This window comes from Mastomys coucha, unplaced genomic scaffold (genome assembly GCF_008632895.1).
Source record: "Mastomys coucha isolate ucsf_1 unplaced genomic scaffold, UCSF_Mcou_1 pScaffold7, whole genome shotgun sequence".
Lineage (NCBI taxonomy): Eukaryota > Metazoa > Chordata > Mammalia > Rodentia > Muridae > Mastomys > Mastomys coucha.
This window is the reverse complement of record NW_022196913.1, coordinates 86,159,299-86,173,777: the sequence shown is the minus strand read 5'-3', so window position 1 is coordinate 86,173,777 and position 14,479 is coordinate 86,159,299. Positions and strand designations below refer to the sequence as shown.

At 33.0% G+C, this 14,479-nt stretch overlaps 1 protein-coding gene across 6 annotated transcripts in view; it reads left to right on the top strand.

Moving 5' to 3' along the window:
* Nucleotides 1–14,479, top strand: part of Csmd3 (CUB and Sushi multiple domains 3) — a 1,179,548-nt gene that overhangs the window by 1,091,345 nt on the left and 73,724 nt on the right. For all 6 annotated transcript variants that reach the window (XM_031358937.1, XM_031358936.1, XM_031358940.1 and 3 more), the window contains 4 exons: nucleotides 5,129–5,314; nucleotides 6,420–6,614; nucleotides 8,039–8,212; nucleotides 13,154–13,327. In XM_031358937.1, coding sequence (XP_031214797.1) covers nucleotides 5,129–5,314; nucleotides 6,420–6,614; nucleotides 8,039–8,212; nucleotides 13,154–13,327 — 729 coding nt within the window. The remainder of the gene's footprint in view (nucleotides 1–5,128; nucleotides 5,315–6,419; nucleotides 6,615–8,038; nucleotides 8,213–13,153; nucleotides 13,328–14,479) is intronic.

The window sequence follows — 14,479 nt, the reverse complement described above, 5'->3', positions numbered from 1 at the left end:
AAAAAGGAAGAAAAAGAAAAATAAGAAAAAAAAAGAAGCATATTTGATTTTAAAATCATACAATATTTATAGTTCAAACTGATCTGTTGCTTTTATTGAAATATTCAAAAAAATTTTTTTTGTAAAAATATGTTTGTTGGAGATGTAACCTATTTGTTTGGATATTTCTACTGATGTCACTAGGAAGAGCTATTCATATTGCACAGACTTTTAATGTCACTATGCTGTTTAATGAACTATTCTTTTTATCTGTCAATATCTTAGACATCCTGATATTTACTTACTTCAGTATTTGTTAAACAGTATGAGTAAGTTATAAATAGAAATTTTCCTTAGCTCTCTTTGTTTGAGTTCCATTAATTATTTTTCTTTTAGAAGATTGGATAGGCACTGATTGACAGCCACACAGGGACTGGTGTCAGGAAATGAATACTTCATCCCATTACTAACTAAGTACTCTTGCTACTCTGAAGAAACAGTGACTTTTTAGTTACTGTCTTGATTTTAAATTCTGCTTTCCTGTCATTCTGTAAAGAAGCAATGGTGACAGCCTCTTAGAAATGCTTCTCCCAAACAAAGTTGTATCCAATCTTTCTCTTTCTTGGTCATGGAGAGTATATATGTGTCTTGTGTGTGTGTGTGTGTGTGTGTGTGTGTATAACAAATAAATAAAATATAAAATATTTAAAAATAAGATTCATACTATTTATATAATACTAAGAATTTTATGTTTATTATATTAAATTTAGTAGAGTGAGATTCATTAGAATGGATTTATTAATAGCTTACATGCTTTGGTCCACATAAACTACTAATGGTTCTCTTTTAATGGAAAGTTCAATAGTTTAGTAACTATTTAGTTACCAAGGCTAGGCTAGATATCTCTCTTTTTAATTTATTTTTTAAAATATTTTTATTAGATATTTTCTTTATTTACATGTCACATGATATCTTCTTTCACAGGTTCCCCTCTGGAAAAAAATAAAAAAAAAAAACCCTGTTCCTTACCCCCTTCATCTGCTCACCAACCCACCCTCTCCCACTTCCTTGTCCTGGCATTCCCCTACACTAAGGTATAGAATCTTCATGGGACCAAGGGCCTCTCCTAACATTGATGACCGACTAGGCCATTCTGTGCTGTACATATGCTGTTGGAGCCATTATTCCTACCATGTGTACACTTTGGTTGGTGGTTTAGTCCCTGGGAGCTCTGGGGGTACTAGTTAGTTCATATTGTTGTTTGTCCTAAGGGGCTGCAAACCCTTCAGTTCCTTGGGTCCTTTCTCTAGCTCCTTCATTAGAGACCCTGTGCTCAGTCCAATGGATGGCTGTGAGCTTCTACTTCTGTATTAGATACTGTCAGAGCCTCTCAGGAGAGAGCTATATCAGGCTCCTGTCAGTCAGCACTTGCTGGAAACCACAATAATGTCTGGGTTTGGTGATAGAATACTGGAAGGATTCCCAGGTGGAACAGTCTTTGGATTGTCCTTCCTTCTATCTCTGTTCCACAGTTTGTCTCTGCAACTCCTTCCATGGGTATTTTGTCCCCCTTTTAAGAAGGAATGAAGTATCCACACTTTGGTCTTCCTTCTTGAGTTTCTTGTGGTTTACGGTTTGTACTTTGGGTATTCTGAACTTCTGGGCTAATACTTCCCACTTATCAGAGAGTACATACCATGTGTGTTCTTTTGTGATTGGGTTACCTCATTCAGGATGATATTCTCCAGATCCATCCATTTCCCTAAGAATTTCATAAAGAGTGATAGGCTAGATATCTCAGCTGGACTTCAGTACATGTCAAGAATCTCAAATAAACAGGCTCTAATATTAGTGAATAGGGAGTGAGAGAAAACAAAGAAAGAGACACTGGAACTGGCATGACCTTTTGAAACCTCAAAGCCTATTGCCAGCAACACACTCCTCCAACAAGGCCACACCTTCTCATCTTTCCAAGCCATTCATCAACTGGGCACTAAGCACATGTATATGAATGGTATATTTCTCTCAAACTACAATATAAGATAAAATTGAGCTATTTGTAAAGAAGATATTTGTACAGTCATTTGGCTATGGCATTTTATACTATAGCTCTAAAATATAAGCATGTTTCTAAACACGTTAGAAACTCATAACATTTAACTACATTTATTTTACCATGACCTAGGTCCAATAATGGATATGTGTCTATATGTATGTGAGTGTGTTCATGTGTGGCATGCATACTTTCATAAATCCACAAGCATATGTGTGTGCTTGTCAGTGTAGATACTCAGTAAATACCTGATTATCAGCAGGTATATTGGAGAATGAGAACTTACTAACAATTACAATCACCTCATGAATATTAGAAAATATAAATATTAATGAAATAGGTATCATGGTACCATTTAATTTTACAATGGTAATTTAAAGATTTTTATAATTAAAAGAAAGGATTGGGGTTGAGGATTTAGCTCAGTGGTAAAGTGCTTGCCTAGTAAGCGCAAGGCCCTGGGTTCAGTCCTCAGCTCTGGAAAAAAAAAAAAAAAAGAAAGGATAACAACATTTTTGAGATTATTAGCATACTTTCTGATTCAATTTTCATTTCTATTCAAAATCCTTAGGTCATGAAATTACAATAGAGCAAGCTAGTCTGCCATTCAGTTTTCCATGGTTTGCATTCATGTGACTAAAGTTGTACTCAGTGTATTCCATTTATAATATTTCATTCAAATAGATAAGGAATTTAAACACATGATGGATTTTATGAAATAAAAGGGAACAAGTTTATTTAGAAATGAATTTTAAGTTAACAGAAATGACCTTTATAATATAAATGAAACATACAATTCTGTTTCCTATATTTTTGCCATTGTAAAGAAAAAGTAATTCTAGAATTATTTACATGCAAACTATTTCAGGATCCAAGAATTATTTTGATAGTTATGGTAGTACCCTAAATTAGATGTAGCAGATAATACATACTAAATCTGGTTGGTAGTAGAGTAACACTATACATAAGTATATTAGTATGTCTTAAATTGCATAACAGACACAAATCATCTTATTTTTATCTTTTATTGAAAATAGATTTTTTTCACAGATAGCATATCCTGATTCTCATTTCTCCTCCCTCTCCTCCTCCCAGGTTCTCCCTCTATCCCTCCAATCCCTACTCACTCCCTTTCTGTCTCCTAGGAGAAACAAAGCAACTTATAAGGGATAAAAGTAAAATAAAATAAAATAAAATAAAATAAAATAAAATAAAACTAACGCAACTAGCAATAGGAAATGCAAATGGTGTAGAACCAACAGGATAAGACAAAACAAACAGAAGAAAACAAGCCCAGAGAAGGGCACAAGAAACAAATACCCACTCTCTCACACACTTAGGAATCCCATAAGAAAAAAACACTGAACAGTAAGCCAAAATACATACAAAAAAGACCTGAAAGGTAAGCAGAGAGAAGATAAAATATATAAATTAAATAAATTTTAAAATATTAAGATAAAAAGAGAAGTAAACAAAGCTCATGACATAACAAAGTGAGATAAGCAAGTTCATATTTTGTTGGCCATTGACTGCTGGGCATGTGGACTACCATTAAGAGTAGTTTGTTTGCCCAGTGACAGTCCATTGGAAGAAACTAAGATTTCATCTGCAAGTGATTATCAATTAGAGTTTCTGGGTCATGTAACCACTTCTTTTAGCTCTATCATCCCATGCAGTCAGACCAGTACATGGTCTGTGCATGCTGCTTTTGTCTATGTGAGTGTCGTTAGAGGACCTTGCTCACTTCGTCTTCTCTATCCCTTAAAAGGCATTTTCACTCTTTCTGCCTCTTCTTGCTCAGGGTTCCCTGAATCCTGAGGGAAGGCATTTAATGGAGATATTCAATTTATGGCTGAGTGTTCCAAAGTCTCTCTACTCTACTTAATGTTTGCCTGCAGGTGTCTGTGCTTGTCGCTCACTGCTCCAGGAGGAAGCGCTCTTATAACGACCATGCTAGATTCATTTATCTATCTATCTATCTATCTATCTATCTATCTATCTATCTATCTATCTATCTATCTATCTATCTATAGAGTAGTAGTGGTGTCTAGGCTATCTAGTCTCAGGTTCTTGGTCACCCAAGTAGGTTTGGGTATGGATTCTATCTCATGGAATAGATGTTACATAACATCACAAATAGGCCAGTTATTCTCATCAGCTTTGTTACATCATTATAGTAGCATATCTTCCAGGAAGAACACCATCGTATATCAAAGTGGTTCTGGCAGTATAAAACAATCATATTTTATTTATTTGTTTCTATTATTGTTAGACATGGTTTACAGTTACTGTAGGACAGTTAGTCATCTGAGAAATGCAAATTGTCTAAGGGCTTAGCAAACATGGACAGGAGTCAGTATGCATAATATCTATATAGTATTTTGAATTTATATGAAGTGAAATGCATATGTAAATATAATTAAGTGGCATAATATAAATTCATGTGAATAACATAACAAAAACTAATGCTAACCTTAATTAAATATCATATTTTATAACAAAACATCTAAAATGAAACTGTGAGAGAGACACTAGTTATCTTTGAAAGAATAAATCCTGGCCTAATATGTATCAAACAAGTTCCACGTGCTCTATAGTATCTTTAGCACCTATCATATATTGTGACTATACCTACGACAAAAAAAGTCTCTTCAGTTATATTAGCCCTTTTGGTTTTATTGGGGGGGTTGGGACAATTATCAATGAGAATTGTATGTTCCCTTAATAATATTTAGTACATATTGATTAAATCCAATTAAGCAATGTAACTCAGTATCATGCACTGAACACTAAACACAACTTTGTTTACTTGACTTACATTCTTAAAGTCTTTATGAATGATAAGACCAAATACATGATGACAAAAAAATTTAAGAAAAAAAGCAAGAACAACATACAGGGTCACCAATTAAATTTTTATTAGTTTAAAATAAATTATCCCAAATATACTATTCTTAAGTGTTCCTTTTATGATCCACTGTAAATTTCTTTTGGAAACGAGATCTTTTGGAAACAATTCTCTATGTTTGGGAGTTATAGATTTCCTGAAGACATTTTTTCTTTTTCTGTTTCCTTAATTGTGTATGTGTATTTTAGCAATTTCCTGTGGAATTCCTAAAGCCCCAACTAATGGAGGAATACTTACAACGGACTACTTGGTTGGAACGCGAGTTACCTACTTCTGCAATGATGGATACAGACTGTCATCCAAGGAACTCACCACAGCCACCTGCCAGTCAGATGGAACATGGAGTAATCATAATAAGACCCCTCGCTGTGTCGGTATGTGCACTCATGGAAATTTGTCAATAGTTTAAAATTTATATGCTCTGACTTAAAGGTTTATGTACTGTTGGCTTTTAAAAGTTATTTCCTGAAATGTCCTAGGATAGAAACAAAAGTTAATTGATCTGTGTTGTGTTCTCAAATATTGAAGGATAGGAAATAGGTGTTTTATTCAATTTTAGAAATTCCAAAATATGTAAAAGTATCAAATGTGATATTTGTATTTTATGTAACTAAGTTATATTTACTTTGTAAAATAGAATTTATTAATAAATTCACTGTATAGGAAACCTTTGAAAATATGTGTGAATAATGTTCTACTTCAGTAAACCAAGTTCTAATTTTTAAGAGCAAGCAGTGATGCTGATTATCTGTAACTTTGACTTTACTTAGTGTATTTCTTCTTACTTACATTTAGAATTTTTCCACTGCTTTTGTTTCTATCATAGCATAATATAAATATGTAATTATAATTGAAAATTATTTTGATGAAAAATGATGATTTAAGTAATATTTTATTTCCTCTATTTCAATTTCTTGTCACAATTATTACTAACATTTGATCTCATTGTGTCATTTAAAGTGAGGATTGTTCAATTAACAATTAAAAGATTTATAATTTAAAAAGATAAATTGATAAAAGATTAAAGATAACAATTTAAAAGATGCCTAATATTGCTTTTATGTATCATAAGCAACTCTTTAACGAACCTATATAGGTAGTATACCTCTTGTTCACAATGATCATCCTGGTCAAGCATGTTTTCTGAAACTGAGTCCTTCAATAAGCATTTTAATAAAGAAACGGCAAGCAAAGTACTGAAGCAACTGGGATTCTAGGTGTATATACATATACAGGCATATATATTCAGTATCTGAATTGTGAAATGGCTCATTAATTCAAAGAACTTCCAACAGTTTCTGAGGAAATAGAAATAATTAATGATTACTGCAAAAACATGAACAAGCATTACTTTGTAAAGCACAACAGAGAATTAAGTAAATCAATGGCAGCATAGAAGATCAATGCATTCTTAGGTCTCCTTTAGGTACTGGGCTTGTACTTGCCTTACTAGCATCTATATTATTTGGATTTATACAGTTGTTACATGTCCAAGTATCAATTCCTTCACCTTGGAACATGGAAGATGGAGAATTGTGAATGGATCACATTACGAATACAAAACTAAGGTGGTTTTCAGCTGTGATCCTGGCTATCACGGACTCGGTCCTGCTTCTATTGAATGCCTTCCAAATGGTACTTGGAGTTGGAGAACTGAAAGGCCGTACTGCCAAAGTAAGTATACAGGATGCTCACGTTGTTTTAGAAGAACTTCTTGGCGATTGCATGTCTTGCGTTTCTTCTCTTTCTAAACACACCTGTGAAAAGATGGGAACGCTTTTGTCTACCCTTGAGTGTGTTCCATCCTTTGAGATGGAACATTCACAGGTTACCCAGCCTATCCTCAAAATCCTTGCCACAAATGGGCTTTCTAGTTTCCAGATTTTAGGTGTGAACCATCATTTCAAGTGACACAATAGCATCAAGAAAATTATTCACATTATAGTTTAAAGCATATTAATTATGTTTAGTAAGTACTATAAATAAAATTAATCTATGAGATATGGATAAAAATGTTATTTTAACAACTAAATTATATTTTTATTGATAGTTTACATAATGCTCACTGTGTATTTTTAGTCTTATACATTAAATTTATTGTCTTTAAAATATAACTGAATAATATGTTAATTATTATAAACAAGCCACAGAGTCTGTAAATACAAAAATGGCCTTTAACTCAGATAATCGAAGTACAATGTTTTCAATAACAGTGCTGTATGAAGCTTATTCTTTCTGATCCTCAATTCCCTAAATAAGAAATTCTTATACTTTTATAAAGCTGTTGAGATGATTTAAGGTCATGATATATTTGAAATACCAGCTTTATCCTGATTCATGTGAAACTAACATATTATTTAATCAAATTGAAAACTATCAGTGTATTTGTATATATTTTTAAAAACTTGTCTGGCTCTAGTAAAAACAACCTAACTAAATAAAGGATAGTCAATTGAAATTCTTCTCAACTTCCTTTACCTATTTGTTATTTTACTCCAGAAGATACATAGATTAAAATTCATCCTTTTATCCTGAATACAAAAGACATTTATGGCATAAAATATAGCATAAGTAGTCATATTTTATAAGTGAATAAACAGTCTAATGAGATTATGATTGTTAATAAATTTAATACTATGGATAACTAACTATATTATGTCTGGCATATATAGAGATATCTGTGGATAACATTTTTATAAGTTTTTGGTTATAAGTTTTGGTTATAAGTTTTTAGTTAGCCAAAAGAGATTTTTGTTTGTCCTGTGGCACAAGATAATAAGGTTAAGAAATGATGATAATAAAACTGGAGTTCTAAATATTATAGTAGCTTTTAATTCATAAGTACTATTCAATATCCAAAGTTAAAGGAAGATTTGAGCTATATTTCTAATGAGCTATATTTCTTCCAAACAAAAAGAATATAATATTAAACTATATCATATCCTTTTTCTTTTCTCTCACATACAAAGTTATTTTACAAATGCCATTTTTATATTTAAAAAAATCAAATTGAAGATAACTTAAAATGTAAGTAGCATGCTATTTTTACCAGGTGCATTTAAACCATGTTTCATGCATGTTTACTTTTTGTTTTTAAGTCATCTCCTGTGGAGAATTACCAACACCTCCAAATGGAAATAAGATTGGAACTCAAACTTCCTATGGCTCCACAGCCATCTTCACATGTGATTCAGGATTCATGCTTGTGGGTTCAGCTGTACGGGAATGTCTTTCCTCTGGTCTATGGAGTGGATCAGAAACCAGATGTCTAGGTACAGGTTTTAACTCACTTTATCTTTTCCTCCCAACCAGCACTTACAAGAGGAAACTGACGTTATTCCCTGATATGAGGTGGCACATTTTATTTACAAAGGGTTAAAAACAGGAGAAGTTTATTGCTAGCATATCTCATGGTAAAAAACTGATAGCCCTTGGCATCATTCAGCTAGTATTTCTACCAAGAATCTCATGTTATTATAGAGAGACATTTTTTTCCTCTGGTGAAAAGAAAACAGTTATAACTAATTACTGAAAATATCCAAGCTGGATTAACACCACTCAGTTCATTCTAAGTTGTAGTCAAGCTCTCCACATTTCAGTCTTTCTCCTCTTTTAATTTAATTATAAAGTGCAAAATGTTTAAAAATAGTCTACTAAAACCATTAGGCTATAGTTTTTGAAGATGATTTTAGACAATGGGTTTTTTTTCTCATCCTTAGAGCTTTCTTAAAAATCTGTCGAGAAACAATCATTCAAACAAACAATCCCTTTCTGTTTATCATGAAAAGAATAATATGGTTTGTATATCACTCCCACTTTGAAAAGCTTTAATAGCTTCTTTGATATCAAGAGATTTCTATGATTTATGTTTATTTTATATATCCAAAAATAATTTAAGTGATATTGTTTATTAATTCACCTGTTGATATTTTAACATTTTATATACTAATTTCTAGACTACTTCAGAATTTATACTTTTTAATAATGTTATTTAAGAATGAATGGTACAAGAGTCTATCTTTTGTTACCATACAAGGTACTTTTAATAACTTTGAAAAAATGTTTACATGAATACATTATTTGAAATATAAAAGGTTTAGTTCAAGTAAGAACGTATATTTAGCAGCTGTAACTGTAAAATAGTTTCTTTATATGAGAGGACTCATTCATTAGTGTGTAGTATAAAACTACCACCAAAAATGTAAACAAATCCAATCTTAGTAAATTAATAATTATGTGAACAAAGGAATATTTTATTATTTCCCAAAGTACTTTTTCTTAACTGTTTTGAAGCCCATATTCCTTATATATTTATAAGTTGGAAGATTTGTATATAATATATTGTATAATTATACAATAAACTTAATGCTTATTGTATTTTGTGTGGTATTTTGTGATAGTGTATGGATTTATCACCACAATACACTCTAACTATATTCCCTGGAAAAATGTATTGAAGAAATATTTATGAACAAATCATACTTCAGAGTCTGTGACTACAATCTCATTGTGGAATTATATACAGTAAAGGCTATATTGTTGTCATTTAATGTAAACCCAGAATGATGCTGGTAAGAGAAAGGTTCCAAACAATGATCCTACAGTCTTCCATTAGAAATTGACCATAAAGATTCATTCACAGAACCCTTTTACATAGTTGGGCCAACAGAATATTCTTCTGATTATTTAATGGGATACAGTAATTTTTATTTCCTACATCTCAGTGATTTTTGTGTTTCTTAATTGGAAGAACAATAAACATCAGATGCTTACATGTCTCCAATTCATTATAGAACTAACCCTTTGTCAGATATGCTTACTACATATCCATCTACATTTCAGTGCTGTTTTTGTTTTGGTTTTGGTTTTTCGAGACAGGGTTTCTCTGTGTAGCCCTGGCTGCCCTGGAACTCACTCTGTAGACCAGGCTGACCTCGAACTCAGAAATCCACCTGCTTCTCCAATGCCTTTTTTATTAAATTATTTTATTTACTTTCCAAACGTTGCCTCCCTTCCAGGTACCTGCTCACCGAGTTCTTCACTCCATTTCCCTTCCCCCTTGCTTCTGAGAAGGTGATCCTCCAGCCATCCACCCCCACTTAACCCCCACCAGCATCCCTCCCTGGGGCATCATGATTCTGTATATTAAGCAAATCCTCTCCCACTGAGGCTAGACAAGCCAGTTCTCAGCTACATATATATGTGCCAGGACCTACAGATCAGCCTGGGTATACTCTTTGGTTCTCTGGGAGCTCTGAGGGGACTGGGTTAGTTGATACTGTTCTTCCTACAGAGTTACAATCCCTTTCAGCTCCTTCAGGTCTTCCCATAACTCTTCCATAGGGGTCCCTGACCTCAGTAATGGTTGGCTACAATTATCTACATCAGTCTCTGCCATCTGCTGGTAGAGACTCAAAGGATAGCCATGCTAGGCTTCTGTGTGCAAGCATAACATGGGACCAGTAATGTTGTCAAGGTATGATACCTGTGCACTGTTTGGATCCCAATTTCAGCTGGTCAGTGGAAGACCTTTCCTTCAGTCCCTGCTCCATTTTTGTCACTACATTTCCATGCATGTCCCTTTGGGTTACGTAAGTCAGGATAATGGTTTTTTAGTTCCATGCATTGGCATGCAAACTCATGATGTCCTCGTTTTTAATAGCTAAATAGTATTCCATTATGTAAATGAAGCACATTTTTTGTATCCATCCTTTGTTGAAGGACATCTGGGTGTTTCCAGCTTCTGGTTATTACAAATAAGGCTGCTATGAAAATAGCATGTGTCCTTGTAGTATGCTGGAATGGTGGAGCATCTTCTGGATGTATGCCCAAGAGTTGTATAGCTGGGTCTTCAGGTAGATCTCTTTCTAATTTTCTTAGAAACCACCAGGTTCATTTCCATAGTGGTTTTACAAGATTGCAATCCCACCAGCTATGGAGGAGTGTTCCCCTTTCTCCACATCCTCGCCAGCATTTGCTGTTGCTTGAGTTTTTGATCTTGGCCATTCTGATTATGATTAAATTGTCTTGCAACCATTTGAAATAACCTGTAAATATATTTCCTCAATGAATATTTAAGGAAAACATGTAGAGAAACATTACAAACCTTAGCATCTGTATTATTAGTGAGACATCTGTATTTATGTATGGTTCTTGCTTTTGTTTTCATTGGCATTTTTTTTTTTTTTTAGTTTTGAGATAAAGTATTTCTATATATATCTACCAGCCTCTGTCTCCAGATTGCTAAGGTTAAACGGTGGCACTGTTTCCACCTTCAACATCTCCTTCTGTTTTCATTCTGTTGAATTACATTTTTCTCTATTTTCTGAATTTCCATATGTGGTATGATAGACTATTTTATAAATTTAATCACATTTTAATATGAATTACCATAATTAATCAATTCTGGCTGTGATTTTGATCATTGTACTTTATAAGTATTTCCCCGAGTCTGTGATTTGTTTCTTCATTTCTTAATAAGAACTTTTGATGGGCGTAACTTTGTTAAAGACATACTTTGATTTGTCAACTATCCTTTTTGGTTATCATCTGATGTCATCTATGTGAATCTCTTCCTTCTCCCTGCACCATTAATCAAAAAATACTTTCTAGCAGGTCGTTTTCTAAGAGGTTTCTAGTTTGATATGTTATGCATGTGCTTTAAATATGTTAGTGAATTTATAAGGTAAGATTTTAGTTCGTTTTCCCTTTCTAGGGAAATCATTTGTTTCTTAATTTTATTTTTCACTAGAACATTACACCACTTGCTTCAACCCTGTAATTATTCCTAGGCCACACTTCCCATTTACCCACTCTTCCTCGTATCTATGGCCTCTTTTATTTATTGTTGTTATACATGAACACACACACACACACACACACACACACACACACACACATATACCTGTTTGGCTACACTTTTCTTTAATTTATTTATTCATCATGATCAGTGACCCATCGAGGTCCCCCCTCACACAGTCCCTCCCCTTCCCCCACCTGCAGTTCTCCTCTGTGAGTGTGGGGATACCCTAGGTGTCTCAAGTGTCTGCAAGGTTACATGCATCCTATCCTATCTAGGCCTGTCTGGCTGCATTAAAGGTTGTTTATATAAACATTTTTTTAATTAGTAATCAGTTATTAATAGTTATCCAATTATGGGACTTATCCCCAAAGATGACTAATATTTCTTCCCTTGCTAATTAATTACTTATAACTTTTCATCTATGAGATTTTTCCAATCCATAACAGCATGCCATATGGTGGTGGTATCACTTTCCAGGATCTTAGACTGCCATGTTCTTGAGATTTCATGAGGGTAGTTTCCTCATCATACATAGAAGATATAATTTCACAGCAATTTTCTAGGTTCTTTGGCTCTTAGACTCTTTCTGTCTCTTCACCTGCAGTATTCCCTGGGCCGTGACAGTAAGATTGTTCTGTTTATGTACCAGTTGGGGCTTGCCACCACATATCATCTGTTATCTGAATGTTGACCTCTTTTTGCTCACTGTAATGATCTCGATTTGCTTCATGAGGAAGCTTATTTGATGAGAGGCAAGAGCTGTGCTTATCTGTTGATGTTGCAAATATTTGGAAAGCAGTTAGGAATCATACTCGATTAGGAAAATGTCAGTAGTCTTCTCTAAAATCCATAACCTTACTAGACAACGGTAGTTGTTGGACCTGGAGCTTAGATTTACCTTCAATATTTGGTTGTTTATTTTTCTATTTTTAGAGTCAAAACAAAATAGTAAAACATATGATTATATAACCCTTTGTTTTCTAATTAAAACATATAAACCAGACAGGGATTATACTCAGTGTAGAGTGGTTAGGATATGCAGTTAATGTATGTAAGCATGAATACTACAGAGACACATTGGGAGAGTTGAGGTAATAAATTTTCGTCCTAAACACTGATTTCTTCTTTATTCATAAGGTTATATTTGATAGATATTAATTTCTATATATCAAAATACTGTGTCTTTTTAGATCAATCCACTAGGTTTTTTTTTTCAATTTTTAAGTTCTTGAAGTTTTCAGAATATGACTTAGTTACCTTTAAATTCTTTAATACTTTATGAATATTTAATAATATTAACTAACACTTAATATTTGATAATATTAATGTTCAATAAAACTATTTATATATATATAAATCACAAATAAAATACTCAGTCACATTATTAAAACTCCTTTTTGAAAAATTTCAGCGGGTCACTGTGGAATTCCAGAACTCATTGTGAATGGACAAGTCATTGGAGAAAATTATGGATATAGAGACACAGTTGTGTATCAGTGTAACCCTGGCTTTCGTTTGATTGGTTCTTCTGTGAGGATATGTCAGCAAGATCACAATTGGTCTGGTCAGCTTCCATCCTGTGTGCGTAAGTAAGCATGACAATTGAAATTAGGTTCTCCTGTTCTCAAAAAGAGTTAACCAATCATGGTTTTTACTGAGCAAGATAAATACTTGTGTTGATTACATACAGATGACAATGCAAATTAAATTATATAATCTATTCACATATACTGTTCACATATTCAATAACCATTAAGGATCATAAAATTATGAATGGAGAAAATATTAATTTTGTATTACTTATATTTTTATGAAAATATAAATTAACTTCAGAATCTCAGAACTTAATGTAAATATTTATAAATGAGCATTTGTAGATGGCATATTCTCAACATGTTTTCTATATAAGAATTTTGAGTTGTTGGCACCGCTGTGTAACAATGTCAACACTTTTGTGATGTGAGACTACAAAGCTTTTTTTAGTGTAAAATCTTCTGGTAAATGTTCTTTAGTAATTAGCATGCTATAGCTAGCTCATCAAAGCATATCCTGATGAAGTGTAATTAGTGGAGAAAAAATCATCAGATGTCACATGGAGAGCCAATTCACTGATGTCATACACACTGCTAATTATGTCAGTTAAGTCAAGTAATTTGCTCCTTCAAAGCTCTATTTCATAAACAGTTAAAAGTATTTATCACTATCATTTTCTTTAGCTTCAAAACCCATCGCATTCTTAAAAATATTGATGTTATGTATATGAAGTATGGATAATATGCTTGATAACTGATTAAAATAGTTTAATCAGCATTAGAAAGTTTATGATAGCCCTATTTCCAATTTCTTTAACACAAATACAAAATTGTTTGGTTGCACATACTTTTAGGTATTTACAATTATATTTCTATAAAAAGACTTGTCATTTTAATAAATCTTTTGATGAATTTATGTATGAATTCATGCATTAAAATATGAAGCTAGAAAGATGATCTGTGGTGATGAACACTGATGTCTCTTTTAGAGGACCCACGTTTAATTTCATGCACATACATGGTGGCCTCCCAACGACCTGGAACTTCCAGATTAAGGATATTTGAGGCTCTCTGACTTTTGTAGATACTGTTTGCATATGGCATGTCCACAAAGACACACAGACACACACACACTCACACATACTCACGCACATACATGCTCAAAACAAACACTGTACCGCAGAAAATTAAAAAAAAAATAATTA